Source organism: Gymnoscopelus braueri (assembly GCF_963280865.1).
Source record: "Gymnoscopelus braueri genome assembly, chromosome: 6".
NCBI lineage: Eukaryota > Metazoa > Chordata > Actinopteri > Myctophiformes > Myctophidae > Gymnoscopelus > Gymnoscopelus braueri.
Window position 1 is genome coordinate 24240610 of NC_137607.1, and position 17251 is coordinate 24257860.

Here is a 17251-nt window from a genome sequence, read left to right on the forward strand (position 1 = left end):
CTAGCTGTATATATTTACAGGAGGTCCTTGGCTGGATGGACGGTGATACCATAGTTGCAGTGCATCCAGCTCTAAAGCTCACAGAGTTATTCCTAATTTATGCTCCGTTGTACGATGGCGTCGCAGACCGAAAATTGCCCTATAAGCTCTCAACGGGAGATTATAGACCTTATAGATGTATTTTGTGTCAACATGGGAACAACACACACCACATTTTTCTTTAATTCTCTTTCTCAACCTGTTTAGTTTGATGGTCTTATTCTCTTTGTTTGCTATCAAAGCTGTGCATAATTAGTTTGTTGATCCAGCCTTAAACCAGTTTGCAGCCAAAATAGCTTTGATTGACACTGATCATGTTCCATCATCTTAGTACTACTGTTGTTGTTGTTGTTGTTCTTGATGTTGCTGATGTGATTGTCCATTTTCTGACTCAGGTCCCTTGGTTTTCATACATACACTTGTTTCTCAACTGGTAACTCAGCTCTCTGACTCTACATCCTGAGTTGAGCTTTCCATCTACTTTGTATAATAAAGGTACTTGTGACATCAAACTTTGTGGTGATGTTCCTGGTTTAAATGTATTTCACCCTCAGAATAAAACTGATTCTGATTCTGAGATCATAATTTAATTAGATTATTTAATTTATGCTCAAAGACAAGAGTAGGATTTACAATAGAGGAAATACATAACAGAACTGGGGCCAAGTTTTAAAAAAATATATTTTTAGGCCCATTGTATTATGGTAATGTTTCTATGGGCCGTTCTCCTGGAAATAGTTAAACTGTACTGCCATCTTGTGTCCGAAATGTTAAGACACATTTTTATGCAGATAGCTGTTTGATATAATTGAGCTATTTGTGAACCCAAATGTTATAAATTGTTAAGTCATATTTGAGCTTGATTAACATCTCATGAACTGAGCCTATACAAATGTATTATAATTGTAACAGTTGGGTCATGTCATGGACAGGCCTATGCTGCATAGCCCTAGACAGTCACTGAATTTCAACTCTATAATACTATTTCTACGATGGATAGCTCAGTACAGTCATGCCCAAATTAACTGTCCATGTGTCCTTTCGGGACTAAAGGGCCATTCACACTGAGCACTATAACTATAACTACTGTATAACTATAGTTATAGTTAAAGTGCTTGAAGGGGGCTTCAGCAGCTTGAGAAAAAGTGTAATTTATTGTGCTGGAAAACATTCACTGTTTCTTACTGCATATTACAACCAGGAATGGACAAAGTATTTGTCTCTTCATTTATATAATAAAATAAAACAAAATCATTATCATCAAATTATTGTCATTACTGTATGATCACATTTGTTATGGTTAAAATAATTGATGTGTTATGACATTACAGCACAGTATTCATTTATGTTACTTTAATAGATTTGTATGCAATAAAGGAGCGATAGTAACATTAGAGTACAATACAATAAGTACAGGTCATAAGCAGATTGGGCCCATAACATTGCTGTACATAATATGTACGGTATCTTAGCTCATTAAGCAATTAGGTTGCCCTATCGGTTTATATCTCCCAAACAAAAGAGAAAAATAAATTAGGCAATCAACTTCTATAGAGACCCTTTCTCATCCAACATTATGACAAGTAAGTGCAGTGCAGCTAAAGGTAATGACATACAATTACAATAATTGTGGGTGTTTCATTTAGGCGTTGGTGCGTGCCAGCATGGACAGCTCCTGTGTATAGTTAATGCTGACACACATTAACACCTAAATAAATAAACACAACCATCAACGTAATTACCGTAAGCTGCATTCACCCATCAGTAGAATGTCTGCTGTGAAAAGGGTCCATTGCCCAGGTATTACTAACATCAGTATACAGTATATTTACAACACTTGTTACACTATGTCCACTAATCATCAGAATTTTCTCTGTTGGAAAATGTCACCTTACCTGTTTTATCAGCAATACACAATGTTGTATTAGGAAACACATTTTATCATTCTCCCAAATCCCTTTTTAATTGTAGAACTTTTACATTTTATCTAGAACCCTTGAACATCCTTATGTCTTGGTGGGTTTTTTTGTTTTCACTTTTACAAAAAAACAATCTTGCAAAATGCAAAGGCGCTGTCATGTTTTAGTCTTATTCTTGTGTAGTTTACTTCATGTCTCGTAATGGATGCCTTTGCTGACCCATCCTTTGCTCCAATTTTTTAAATTTATGGTATTCTTGTGGCAAAGATGTTAAAGCATTCTTAATTTACTGCCATTAGCAATGGATGATATTTGAACATTGGGTTTTTGTTACAGCTATTGAGGAGAGAATAATACTAATATACACATTTATTGGTGAATCACAAGTTTCCCAAATTGTTTTAGGTAATGTATTGGTCGATCTACAAACTCACAACGCGTCGTGAAATATAGCTGCAATAGATCAGTGGTTCTCATCTAAATGTTTTAGTTCCATTTGTACACTGCCAGAGTTACAGACTTGTAAGGGTCAATTTAGACCCCCCTCAAGGAACCTTGAGAGTCCCTGGACCCCACTTTGAGAACCACTGCAATAGATTACCCCTTATTATTTGTCATATCCTCCAGATTGGTGTACAGGTTCCCTGTCCCCCTAGTGGCAGCAACCCGATAGTCAAGTCTATCTGTAGGCTCAGCCAGGAGCAAGTAGGACTGGTTGAGAATGTCTGTGCAGGAGTCTGAGTGGAAACCGGAGGATGTAGGCCTACTCGCACATGAATGGGGGCACATTGTTGGGAAGACCCCGTTGTTTCTCAGCCCCAAACCTCTGCAGTCATCAACCTGCTCATATATGTATTTGTTGACTTTCTGGCCGGGGATAGTCTTCTCTGTGTTCAGTGTCACATAGTCTGGACTGACCTCCAGTCTGACCTGAGGAGGAGGGCTCATCCCCTCTACCTGGTCCATCTCACTGGTGCCTCTCCCTGGGCACAGGAGCTGAGTGGGATCCCCTGACGGCTCCTCTTCAGACATGAGCTCCACCACAGATGCTGGCGTCTCCTCTGAGCACTGCTTGGCTGTGGAGGGAGGATCCTGCAACAACACACAAGTTGTTCATTTCTAAATTGCTGCTTGACGGGACTCCCTGTGACGTTGATTGCAGACGAGGATGATGATTTTAATTATTTAAATTACAATTCTGTGCCTGTATTCTGTATCGGTGTAATCTCTCAAGAACAGATTCTGCTCTCCGCTTGAATCTGTCGGGGGGTTCGTCATATCGCGTACGCACTGGCCTACAAGTGGGCGTGCCTTCAGATCAGGAAGCAGGCCGCGCTTTACCCTATCAAATGTAGTGGGCGGGATTTACGTGTCCGCCGATCCTTCCCCACTAGAAACAAACCAAAACTCATTTAACAATAGCATCCTCGGAGCAGACAAAACCACGGAAAGATATTCACATTTTAACTTATAACCAAAACGATCCATGTTCTCTGGGAGAAGTGGTGTTAGTGTTCCGTGTAGAAATATTGTTAGTGGGAATGAAAACATAGTCGCACCACCGGAAGTGAAAGGCTGAAGGCAGACCAAAACCCCGGCTTCCTTGCACACGTGTGCTACGTCGACTTCCTCCCAGAGGCAAGTGAGATAGTAAAAAACAGCAGAGGGCGCTGTTTTTCCTTTTCATTTGGCGATGGGTTCCCAGATTGGTATCGGTGTGCAACTGGAACGGCGCTGAGTCAGCAGAAGCGGATTTCTCAACACTTGACACAGCCACTCGCTCGCCTAACGGCTCGCTTCGGGGTGCCTCACGTCACGGGGATCAAATTCGCTTCTGACGGCGTGCCTGCCTTGTTTGCCTTGTTTTATAGCAAACTTTATTACGGGTTGGGAGTGAAAAGGCCAAAAGGGCACTTCCACATTCAAGTGTGGGGGCGGGACATTCCAGTATGGCCTGTGACAGTCGCGTCAGACAGATAACACATCAGATGTTGCCCCAAACTTGTCACTATAATACGAGTTGAGAGTGAGATTGTGTAGTAAATATGGTGACATAATTGAGCCCATTTCCTGCCACCAGTTTAGATGTTTTCCTGTTTATACTGTAGGGTATTACATAACAGGGTATTTTTGGTTTGCTATATGATGTGCACTGTGTTTCTGCCTGACAGGGACGGGATCCCTGTCATGCCTGCACTTCTCAATGGAGTGCCTGACCTTAAACTGAAAAAACACTTACTGCTGACTCTGAGAGTGATTGATTATGAGATTAACAGGCATTTAAATCTGCTACAACAAACAATAACAATTATTCTGTGATGAAATGCAACCCGCTCTTGACATGCACTTGAAACGTTTGGAACAACAGAGTGGTTTCTATTGGCAGTTAGTTTGCAGCACAACAACAGGCCAGCTTTTCCTCACTTTGAAAAGCAGTCCCAAAGACAGAATTGATATAATAGCCATTGTGTCACGATCATGGCTTCTGCCCTGCCCTGTGTGCCCTTCCCATGTCATGTATGCCCTTGATGTGACAGTGTGACCCTGTATTGCCCCTGCTGTGGCTGTTTGCCACAGTGAGTGTACCCTGACTTGTACCCTGTGCCTTGATTGAGAGACTGGTTCCACCTGTGGTTCCCAGCTGTGACTTTATTGAGTGTTTGGTTATTGAATGGGACTGAATGTATGTTGAGTTGCCTGTTCATTTGTCCATGTTCTTGAGAGTTTTTTTTTGTGACAGTGTATGAAAACCTAGTTCTCAGTACTGGTAAAATTGTCAACCTCACACATTTCCAAATGGCATCATGGGCTTAATTAGTAATACATTGTTTGTCTTTAGTGGTTCAATGATTTACCCATGTTTGGCTGTTGATGTCTGTCAGGAAGCCTTGTAGGACTTTGTCAAGGTTGGGGACAGGTGGCCACAGATATAGCTTGACTTTACTGTGGAAACAAGAAATGGATGTAAGAAATGCACCAAAGAAAAGGAAGAAAGAAAACTTCTCAAGGAAGTGGTTTGATTGTTTAGGCTAATTTATACTCTATACAGTACATACAGTAGTATGATGGTGTCATTTGATGGAAAACCCTCGAAAATGTGTACTGTATACTCTTGCCGAGAGGCATGAGTATACAGTTAATTAAGCGTTACTGTAAATTCACAAACATGCATGGTGTTTGGTTGTAGTTTCAGTTTGTTTTGGAAGAAGAACTTCCGTAGCTTCCAAACTTTTACCAAGTCAGAATAACATAAATTAATCCCTTTTCTGTGTGTGACACCATCGTATGATAAAGTATAAATCAGGCTTCAACAGGACATACTCCAAACAAGATAGTGAATGTACTGTCACATGTCCTACCTGAGGTACTTGGGGAACAAGGAGATGAAGACAACAGCCACAACCATCATCATGAGTGGAATGCACAGGATGAGGTAGGAACCTGGACAAATCATTTATCATTCCCATTAATCTCTCAAGACAGATTCTGCTAACATAATCTTTTTATTTATTTTCACTTTCTTTTACAGAATGGTTTCCCAGATTGCATTTACCATTGTATTATGATATTAATACTAAAGCACATTATTCAGATTTGTGATTTGTTTTTATGATTTTATTTTGCACAAGAAACAGAGTGTTCTTTACTGTGATAATGGATGACGTGATGATGTAATAGGCTTTGCCTCATGATGCAGGTATTCACTAAAGAACACACCCAAATATATTGTTTTCTTTAATGGTTGTTACCAGCGTTACATTTTATTTTATTTCAAAGTAGCGTAACGTGCATAACAAAACCATGAAGATTAGTAATAACTGGCTCCCTTAAGCATGTACATGTATGCAGTAGTCATTTCTACTACAGTCAGGACCTTGAATAAAGGACTGTACATTAAGTGGTCTCACTGAAGCCTACCTATGTCACTGGGAATATCTCCGGTGATTGCATGTGACCAGTTACTCCAATGCCCTGAGTAGAAGGACCCATTGGGCTTGGATCTGACCTGGATAATGTAATGACTTCCTGTTGGCACCTCCAGGCATGTCTGGGACTCTGGACCCTTTGGGGACACTGTCTGAAGACAGAGGGTTCAGTTCTTCTATAAGGATTCAAATGTCATTGCTGAGGATGTGAATGAGTTTTGTCAATTATTCAGTACGCAGCAGCATCTTACCATCCATGTCCCACCCCCTCCAGGCTGGTAGCGAATCTGGTACTGCAGGTGAGCCGCCAGGACAAGAAGAGGGGCTTCCCATGCCAAACACAGCCTTCTGCTCTCCAGTATGTCCTTCAAATGCCCTGGCGCTGCTGTTTTGACTGAGTACCCCCCACACACACACACACACACACACACACATACAGACACACAAAGCAGAGAGAAATCAGATAGTATTGTCATGATTTGCACATTACCCCACAACACATTTTATGTATTGTGGGGGTGCGTGCGTGCGTGCGTGCGCGCGCGTGCGTGCGTGCGTGCGTGCGCGCGAGATTTTTCTCACTGGTGCTGTTGAGAGTGAAGGGTTGTGAGTAGAAGGTTCTGTCGAGGGGATCTGGACCCATCCCACCGCTGAGCTTGACCCAAATGTCCCCGGACTGGTCTCCATGGAAATGGCAGACAGCACTAGAGTTGTCATCTATCAGGCATTCTCTCCAGCCACATGTATCACTGTGTGAAGCAACGGAGTGATCAGAAAGATAGAGGCGAAAGAAAAAATCCTATGCAAGGGCACATGGCAGGTTCCACAACGCACCACAATGTATATCGCAGTCCCAAAGAGGGAAGTCAATACTCATTAAGAAAATAATACACTGCAAAAAAGTAAAATACTGAGTGTTAAAGGGCGCGTGTAAGTGATATGTTTTTGTTTAAAAGTTAATGTTCTATATTCTGAACAAACGCTCTCTATGATAGTGTTGTCTGCTCAGTAACAGGGGTCTCCCCAGCACTCCATGTCTAAGTTTGAGATACCAATTGTATCCAATCAGGAAAGAGAACCCCACAAAGATCATTTATAAGCTTACATTTTAAAGTGTTCCAATTCCATATTTGTCGGCAAATCCTGTATCCTGTATTCTCTCCAAATTGGATACAATTGGTATCCTGACCTGAAGATGTATCTTTTGTTTACCAGAGAGCTGGAGAAATGGGAACACCCCCGTTACTGAGCAAACACCCTAGCAATGATTGCCATCGGAATATTACTCTCAGAGTTAAATTGACACTGTACACTTTGTAGTGAAAATCATTTATTATTACTACAGTACCTTAGACCTATCTTAAAGAAGAGATTGTAGGTTGACTCCCCATAGGCGTTCTCATTCCACTGGCAGGTGATATTTTGCAGGTCAGCGGTGTAGCACATCAACAAAATATCATCTGAAAAAAGATCATATGTTTTTATCCGTCTTTCTTTCTTTCTTTCTTTCTTTCTTTCTTTCAATATACACACCTGCACTTTGGGGAACCATTGCATAAGCAGGCTGTGACCAGTGGCTCCAGTGTCCTGTGTTGTCTCCGTAGCCATGTTTGACTCTCATTTGGACATGAACCAGCTCTCCTGGTACCAGGGATGCCAGTGTGTGGACCGGCTTCCTCTCACCTCTCTGCAATTGCAAACACACAAGGAATTTTTATTGATTTCATTTAGTTTTGACTCATCCTGTACATATAGAACTACAGATCAATGAAACCTAATCCTCTGATCTGTAGATCAATTAAACCAATTCTCCCCTCTCCATACAGGTGAGCAATATGTAAAACTCTTTTGTGAGTATAAAAATTACTTACAAAGTTGTGTTTTTCAACTTTAATACGCTCTTTAGTTTTCTCTCCCAGGCTCTTGGATGAGTATCGTATCCCATAGTGCACCTTGTTTTCCCACTCCTTGGCCATGTGCCATTCCATCTGCAGCTGCCTTGGTTGGTCTGTGTGGCGTAGAGACACGTTCACAGGTGGATCCAGAAGAACTAAGGAGATGCAAGCATTGGAAAGAGAGGGTAAACTAATTACATAACCCACTGAGCAAGACCATTTGCAAGACTTTTCTATAATTCGCACCACCTTGGACAACATACTGGTCTATACATTCTCACTCGATATTGACGAGTTGGGGCAAAATCTGACCATGCGTCACTTATCTGATGCGATGGGATCCCCCATCGTGTTTACACTAACATATTTTATACCAACCAGTGGTGTAAAGTAACTAAGTACATTTGCTCAAGTCCTGTAAAATCTTTTGGTATTTTTTACTTTACTTATATTTACAGTACTTATAGTATTTCCAATTTTCAAAACTTTTACTTCTACTCCACTACATCTCAGAGGCCAATATTATACTTTTACTTCACTACAATTATTGGAAAATTACAAGCTCAAGCAAATTACAAGCTCACAATGCATCGCCATGCGATGCATTGTGAGCTTGTAGATCTGCTATTTTCAAAAGATTTGAAAACTTGTGAAATGGGACATTCTGCATAATGACTATTTTTACTTTCGTACTTTAAGTATATTTCGATACCAATACCGTTGTACTTTTACTCAAGTAAATTTTGATTACCCAGACCTTTACTTGTTACAGAGTATTTCTACATTGCAGTTTTGATACTTTTAATGAAGTAAGAAATGTGAGTACTTTTCCCACCACTGCATACGTGCATGTCGGTGCTCTTACCGTGGTCCTCCACACTGACAGTGCGTGTGTACAGGGTGGTGTTGCTGCTGGTCTCCACCACAGTGAGGCGTATGAAGACAAACAGGTAGATGTCAGAAGGAGGGAACGAGCAGACATGGAGGAATGTCCCCTCCTCTGTCCTCTGGATGCTCACATTACACCTCTTCTCTCTGGACAGGGGATTATCATCACACAATGCTGACATGAGCGACACACACAGACAGACACAATTGGCTTCATCTCCACTACGAACTTAAGCGAACCGTGCTGTGCCGTGCCGTGTAACATATTTCACAGGTTCTGGATTTGTTTCCATGCGCTGTACGGCTCGGTTTCACATAAGGTTCTGAGAATCAAAGTGTGGGCCCTGTTCAGGAGGTGGTACTTGCCCTAAGTTTTTGGAATCCAGAACTAAATTTCAATGTTCTTTTCTAAAATAGCAAAAATATGCAGATCTACAAGCTCACAATGTGTCGCGACACTATTGTAACTTTTTTAATCGTTTATTTTGTTAGCACATGCCCTTTCAGGGGTGGTACTGGTTATAATTGAAACGTAAACATGAAATAGCCACCGAGTGTACAGTATATATACATTATATATACAGTATGTTAGGGTTTATGTGAGGTGGGTCAAATGAGTGATTCAGAGTATTCCATGGTATACTGGAAGGCCAAAGTTTTTTCAAGCTTTACAGTGAGCATGCTGAAACCTAAACAAAATGCTACATGACAATATTTGCTGTGGGTGTGTATTCACTCTACTTCATTTCTAAAGTGAGTAAAGTAACTAAAGTAAGAAGTAAACAATTGATCAAAGGCCTTTTGCACACATGTATTATAGTAGATAATCTGGCAAATACAACTGCCCAGGTGATAATCTACCTGTATGTACTTTGTATGTATGCTTTTCCACATCTAGTCATTATGTTCTCTTAAACAAATACAAATAGAATGTTTCATGGCCATGCAACCAAACTGTATTGAAAATGAATTAATTACATACTCATCAATCATGTAGTAGAACTCATATGGCTTTTTATCTGGTGTCTCAAAGAAGCAGGTGAAATCATCCTCTGTCCTGGTAAAACATTTAGGATCGTTGTCGCCTTCCAAGAGCAAAACATCTGCTCAGAGAGTCACAAATGACACATACAGTAGGTATTCGAGAAATAAGGGTACATGTGTCTATTTGAAGCAAGTCTTCTATTCAACCAAAGCATATCTTTGGCCCACAAAATATGCAATATTATTGCAAATATTTTAATCACAGTATAAACACAGAAAAGTCATGCATTATGATCATGATGATTGTTAATGAAGTAATCAACCAATCAATCAATCAATCAATCACAATTAATTCAAAATAGCTGTAAACACCGTTTCATCTTTTTGTCCAATGTTGAAGGCAATACATCAGTCAAGAAATCAGATTATTAAAAGTGTAACTGATTTAACATCCTGCAAATACAAAAAGTAATTTTTAAAATTTTATTCTGGCAATTAATTTAGTCCATTCTGAGTGTACAACATGTACTGTAATCAAATTGATCCTTTGCTTACAATTTAACACTCACAACAATGTCATAACAATCTTACCTTGCCTCGACAGGTGAGGGACGGCTCCCTCCTCTGAATGCATCCCAGACATACAGCCCACATGTATCCACAGGCTGAGAAGGACAACCAGGCAACTGGGGGCTAAATCCATGGCTCGGACAGTACAGGTGAATGTATCCTAACCCATTGCATCGCTTGAACCTCTACAAAAGCGTGAATGTTTTCTAAGCATAATTGCTGATGTATGAGTTGGTGTATCACTGTGAGCTGGCAAAGGCGGACGTGGGTAGAGATGAGGGGTTGGACATATCTGATGTGTTGTGCTTGCACAGGAAGTGTGTTTTGTGTGGATTGAGACATAGCAAAAAAGGGGCAATGGTGGTGGTATTGGGGCAATTAATGCCCTACCACACAAAAAGAGATAACTCACAAAACTCACGGTTATTCACAAAAGCAGGATCAATATACAGTACAGCTGTATATGAATTTCATATTACAATAGCGTCCAGTATACGATCATTACAAAAACAAACATTTTGTATATAATCAATAAAAATTGACCAACTGGACATTTAAAGTGAGTGAGTGGGTGAATGTTTGCAAGTTAATGCCTACAGTGATGTATGGCTGCATAGCCTACATGAGAAAGAAATACTCTACTGATACTATATTGTGCGTGTGTGTGTGTGTGTGTGTGTGTGTGTGTGTGTGTGTGTGTGTGTGTGTGTGTGTGTGTGTGTGTGTGTGTGTGTGTGTGTGTGTGTGTGTGTGTGTGTGTGTGTGTGTGTGTGTGTGTGTGTGTGTGTGTGTGTGTGTGTGTGTGTGTGTGCCTGTGTGTGCGTGTGTGCGAAAGCTGCCAGGAAACTGCCCCAGCAAGAGCCTGTTTGACAGACAGTGGTGTGCTGGTGGTTGGTTTCAGGAGGAAACCCTCTGTCAGATCAGCCCAGAGCAGCAGGAGAGAAGCTGGTGTTCCTGGACCCCACAGGCCCCCCTGTTGCCCCGGCTGTGGTTTAGTTCTGTCATTTCCACACTTTGTCTGACAAAAACAAAATAGCCCCCTCCCACCTCACTTCCAACATCAGCACCACCAATAATAACTCAGGCAGTATAAAAAATGTCAAGACAAACAATTAATTCAAAATAATTATTTTCTGTTATGTATTTAAATCATTTGATAAATGGCTTTTATCCAAAGCGCTTTACATAGATTGTGTATTACATTCACCCATTCATTAATACACCGATGGTGGAGGAAACCATGCAAGGCACCAACCTGCTCATCGGGAGCAATTAGGGGTTCAGCGTCTTACTCAAGGACACTTCGACACTAGCTCTGGGGGGGGGAGGCGTACAGAGAAATTCGGGGGGCACTGGAAGCAATGTTTTTTTTTAATCTGAATCTACAGATACACCATGATATATTATAAACACTTAGGAACATGAATGCATGTTTTCATTAACCAATGTTTTTCACCATGCAGAACACACACTCACTCTCTCTCATCATGTCAGTATCATTGTCGGTATCATGGTCAGTATGTTGTGTTCATGTTGCATTCCACTTCAAAAATGTATATGAGTTGGCTGCGATGGTGCTGGTCTTTTCCTGCATCTTCTGCTGGGTGTGAGAGAGAAGGGCCAGGGGCCTATTACACGAAAGGAGAATTAAATAAGCCTGGATTTAAGTCAAATCCAGGTTTGACAAAGTCTGGTCCGTACAGCCTGGTTTATTCCGTTTCATGAACGTCAAGCCAGGTGGAAAAGGAGCGACTTTGTTGAGCTAGACCTTGTCAAGCCAGGCTGTGTCGAGCCAGGATGGTAAAGCCAGGCTTCACGTATTCCTATAAAAGACCATGAAAGTCGATAGCCGAACGTGACCAATCATGGAGCCCAAAACCAGAGCGGCGTTCTTCTCTGTGGCTGAACAGCAGCACTGCAGCAGCTCATGGAACAGTGGCGTTCCCAGGAATTACAAATTACATTTAGGGCAGGCGAGATCCCCCCCCCCCTCTACAAGCTCATAGTGCGGCACCGAGTGCCGTGCTACTTGTATATCTGCTATTTTTGAAAAATCTTGAAAATGTGTGCATATCTTTGAAATATATACATTTTAAAGCGAACATTTTTAACTCAAATCTTTGCTTCTGGGGGTCCCTGGCACAAAACATTTTTAGATGGGGGTCCGCGGCCAAATGTATATTAATTTAGGGGTCCTTGACATGAAAAAGGTTGAAAACCACTGTTCTAAAGCAAGGAGGTTAATCAAAAAACGCCAAAGGGAGCAAGACGGTGGATCTATATGGGGTCTGAAGGGGTACGCGCTGTTTCGCGCGGCTCACAACACTCCCAGGGGTTCCGCGAGGGGTCCCGCGGACCCCCATGTTCCCCCCCCCCCCCCCCTTTTTTTTATTTTTATTTTTGGGCGGTGAAACCGCCCCTATAAGTGAGATTTGGAAAAATGTACATTTTCCTGCGCTGTGATCTGGGCCCAGGAAATTTGTACAATTATCCTGCGCTGTGATTGGCCAATCACAGTTTATTCAGGACTGTGATTGGCCAGTGTCACATGACACATGTGCATAGCCCTATATAAGAAACCATAACTTGAAAAAAACCAAAAAATTGTTTTTTTCAAGTTATGGTTTCGTCCATCATAAAGAGTGTTTCAATAAATGTATTTAATTTTTGTACATGATTGGTTGACTCCATTCAGTATTGTGATTAGCTAGCAAGACACCGCCCACTTCACACAGGGTGTGATTTTTTATTACTTAATACATACAGACAGAGGGACACGGAGGGACCAACAAACGCAAAGCCCCGCGCAGCGGATGGGGTCTCGGAGGGCGTAGCCCCCCGAGACTCTAGTAGTGAATATTGGAATTATCGCCTACTAATCTACAATGTGATTGGTCCCTACCAGGCTAAATTCACAGCTAAATTTCCATGGTAACTAAGGTAGGATTGCGTAAATGTTCTTTCGTGAAATCGAATCATTGATAAACTTATCCAGGGTGCTCTGGCTAAGATAATCTGGCAAGATAATCTGTATCTGGATAAGCTAATCTGTTTTTGCGGAAGCCAGCCTGCTGGTCTCTAAACTGCGGATCTACAACGTCCTGATCACAAAACATGGCTGTCTCTTCAGCATGCAAGAAAGGGAAAAGGGCCTGATCGAAGATGCACAGGTGAATTTACAGCAGGTGATGGGAGATGATTGAACTGACGATTGGAGGACCAATGGGATGGTGAGGCAGAGTTAAGGGTTGATAGAATGATTGATGACTGATGAACTACCTGGGTTTGAGGAAAGAGGGAGAAAACAGTAGAGGGAAGGAAAAACAGACAACACAAGTGCATGCAGTAATGCATACACGTAACAATTATGACACTGGTTTCTGAATTGGGTGTAGTTGCATGTGTAGTGCTTCGCGCTATACACTAGGCAAACCGATGCACAACCTACCGTGCCAATAGAGCTGAGCCCGATTGGCAGAGTTGTTGTGGCTGGGTCTTGTCTGGGGCACTACATCTACCTCCTCAGTTTTTGGGAACCCGTCCTTGCAATACACACTACATGCTACACCGCTCACAATACACGCTCAACGAGGCACGTCTTTCATGTCCCTCACGCGAGAACCTCCTCCATGTCCTGCCGACTATGCCAGATGTAGTGATTCGTGCAGAGCTGGGATCGAACCCCAGTCTCTCACTCGGGCAAACCGACGCACAACCTACCGTGCCAATAGAGCTGAGCCCGATTGGCAGAGTTGTTGTGGCCGGGTCTTGTCTGGGGCACTACACATGCTTTTTATTGGGATGATGATCATATCAGTATCATGGTCAGTATTATGTAACATGACACTGAGTAAGCAAGAGGGCATTTAAGGATACAATTCCATCCCCATCAGATCTACACTCTCTGTACGTCAGAAAATGTTTAAGAAATGTAAATATCTTGGAAAATATTTAAACATTTTCCCCTATAATGACATGCCCAATAAAGAACGTCAGGTTGAAAGTGTTAAGCTAGAGTGACAGATTCCTGAACACAGAAACTCATTTATACTCAGCCCAGTGCTGAACACTCTGAGCCATGGGTTCACACTAGTCCTTCTGCATTTCCTCTGCCTGTTTTTCACTCTGTCCTCCTTTAAAAACACCTTAACGATCCCTTCATCAGCCTCATCACAACATGTCCAGTCACCACCCAGACACTTTATTTAAGAGAAACTGTTAACAAACATACTGTAAATTGTCATATAGTTGATGTCATACAATGAGATACAGGTTGCATTATGTTAAAAGTAAACTACAGCGGTAACCATGAAATAAGTGTATGTCCTGCAGCATTCTCCAAACAACGTTAGGGCTGGAGTGGAGAAGTGCAACAAGCACATCAAAATTGGTATCCACAATAGTTACCTTTGTGTATGTTTAGGTAGCATTGATACATTTGGAGAAGAGGGTTTGATACTTTTACAGTATGTGCACTCTGTTAAAAAGAGTCAATATATACAATAGTTACATTCACATGGCAGTGAAAGCTTTTTTTAAGTGCTACATTTTGTATATCTTCAGTCTGTTCAATCTTCACTGCCTCGTGCCTTGAGTGTGCAGTAATGTTATACTGAAATGTATCCTTCCTTAGTTCTTCACACATGTCATCCATTTAGGACAATGGAGATAAAAGTCCAGCGTTGACACCCCACAGACCCTGTGGTGTTGCTGCAAGTCATGTAGCGCAGTTCTGTTGGCCACTTCCCGTTCTCTCCGTTGCCTTTGTCACATCGGTGTAACATTAGGTACAGGGATAGTCCATCTCTCCATACTCCCCCCTTCCCCTTCCGAAAACCCCCTCACAGTGTCCTTTCACAGTCCTCTCTCTATAGCCAGGTGGCCTTGGTAGAGTGCCTGCTCCTCCGCTCTCTATGCGGAGCAGCCGGCAGGTGGCAATAACGAGGCGCCCCGGCTTGGAGCCTCCTCTGTGAGCTACATGGTGTGCTAGGGTCTGGGGGGGCTGGTAGTCAGGCCTCCTCAGCTGTGGCGTCTATCCCGGCGTACGTGAAGTTCTCGAAGAGCGCCATGTTCACATAAGCCTAGAAAGAAATCAGAATGGATTAGGAATAGCAAAATAAGAGATAATACAAATTATAATAACATTCTTGACCAGGAGTGCTGTTTTGTATAATGTCTTCCCTTCCGGTTTATGAGGACATTTGTCATTATACAGGACTGATAAGTATCAGTTACTGGCTGAAAAAAATCCAGACCCTTTTAGGGCATTTCAGCTTTATCACACAGTTTAAAGCAGATAGTGACAGGAAAGGTGGCAGAGAGGGGATTTATCAAATGCTATGCTCATGTTATGGAGTACCTACAACATAAGGAAGGCACTTCAACTCATTGACGCAACACTGCTGTACAAAAAGACAGTTGTGTTTACCACATCAATATGCTCTGGTGGAAAGTCACTAAGGACATTTACTCAACTAAGTTTGGTGCTGTAAGTATATTCTGATGCCTGTACTTTTGTACGTTTAATACAGGCCTTTTACTTAACAGGGTATTTTTTATAATGTAGTATTTCTACCATAGGGCAGGAGCCTATCCTGTTTTTGTAGCATGACACGGTTTGATGTACATCTCCCAGCCATGATGTACAAGTACACCACCTGGACATGACGCTAGTATGTCGCAGGGACTTACTATACCCCCAGTCCAACTTTTGATGCTGCGTGCCAAGCAGGGAGTCATTGGGTCTCATTTTTATAGTCTTTGGTATGACCCAGCCAGGAAATCGAACCCCGACCTCCCAATCTCAGGGCGGACACTCTAACCACAAGGCCACTGCTAGGTCATTGCTGATTTTACTTAAGTAAAAAATACAAGTACTTCTTCCACCACTGTCAGTAATGTGTGTTGTAGTCTCACCTTCCTGGCCTCCTGCATTCTGTTGAGCTGCACGGAGATCTGGGAGAAAGGTGGTCTCTCATAGGGTCGATCCCTCCAGCACTGCCTCATCAACTCATAGCTGTATTGGTAGGTACATACAGTAGGTAGACAAATACAATTAGACATCAGCAAGCTTCTGCCATTTTATTACACAATAGCAAAAAATAAAGGAAATGTACAGTAGGTCTGTCTGTCTGTCTGTCTGTCTGTCTGTCTGTCTCGTCCGTCTGTCCCGTCTGTCTGTCCCGTCCGTCCGTCCGTCCGTCCGTCCATCCATCTATCCAGATAAATATCTATCTATCTGTCCATCCGTCCATCACACCATCTACTTACATCTCGTCATCACAGTTTCTAGGCTGCTCCATCCTGTAGCCTTGGGGCAGTTTCTCATAAAGCTCAGCACAGGTCATCCCACAATACGGCGTACCGCCTAAGAGGAGAGGGACATTTTAGGACCCAATTAGCAACGGTTATGACCTTGTCAAAGTTATCAAGATATAATCAATATTATCATTGCCCTAATCATCATCATCGTTATACATGCATTATACTACAATGATAGTGATGAACAACTTTCCCCACCAACATCATCGGTTGCAGTAAGATAATGCATACTGTAGGTCTGCTTTTTGTTTAGTCTATGCATTAACAATAGCTGGTAGCTGGCAAATCCCATGAAGTGATACAGTATGACCTGTCTGTTGTATATGTTGCTAAACCCACACTAAGGAAAGACTGAGTGACATTTCACATAAGGAATTAACACATGGAGTGGCACTAAAACTAAATAGTGCAAATATTATGGTGGAAACTAAGAGGCTTGGTGTGAGACATTCTGCATGTGCACAATGTACGGTTCATTTTAGAATTTCAAATTTTTCCATCCAGTCCTGGTGACCACATTCCTGAGAAAGTAGTTAAATACTGTTTCCCATCTAAAGGAGCACCGACCTCAAAGGATATTTAGGCAATTATAGTCTCCTGTTGCACAAATCCATCTTACCCTGAACTACAATATTATTAAAAAGAAAAACACGTTATATTAAAGTCCAGATGAAACAGCCATTTGAGAGTATCTAACTAGTGCGTATCG

At 41.9% G+C, this 17251-nt stretch overlaps 2 protein-coding genes across 2 annotated transcripts in view; both read right to left on the reverse strand.

The window, feature by feature from the left end:
• Window positions 1–1423: 1423 nt before the first annotated feature.
• On the reverse strand, window positions 1424–10451 carry mpl (MPL proto-oncogene, thrombopoietin receptor). Its single transcript, XM_080430912.1, has 12 exons — window positions 10243–10451; window positions 9650–9770; window positions 8645–8814; window positions 7756–7934; window positions 7418–7571; window positions 7233–7344; window positions 6467–6633; window positions 6136–6278; window positions 5877–6036; window positions 5318–5399; window positions 4814–4901; window positions 1424–3050 (listed from the first exon to the last, which is right to left on the reverse strand). The coding sequence occupies exons 1-12, from the start codon at window positions 10352–10354 to the stop codon at window positions 2556–2558; spliced, it is 1983 nt and encodes a 660-aa protein (XP_080287038.1). The 5' UTR covers window positions 10355–10451; the 3' UTR covers window positions 1424–2555.
• Window positions 10452–14401: 3950 nt separating this feature from the next.
• tie1 (tyrosine kinase with immunoglobulin-like and EGF-like domains 1) overlaps window positions 14402–17251 on the reverse strand; it is a 28615-nt gene continuing 25765 nt past the window's right edge. The window contains 3 exon segments of the mRNA XM_080431929.1: window positions 14402–15302; window positions 16138–16237; window positions 16492–16588. Of these exon segments, the coding sequence (XP_080288055.1) occupies window positions 15231–15302; window positions 16138–16237; window positions 16492–16588 (269 nt within the window). The 3' untranslated portion in view covers window positions 14402–15230.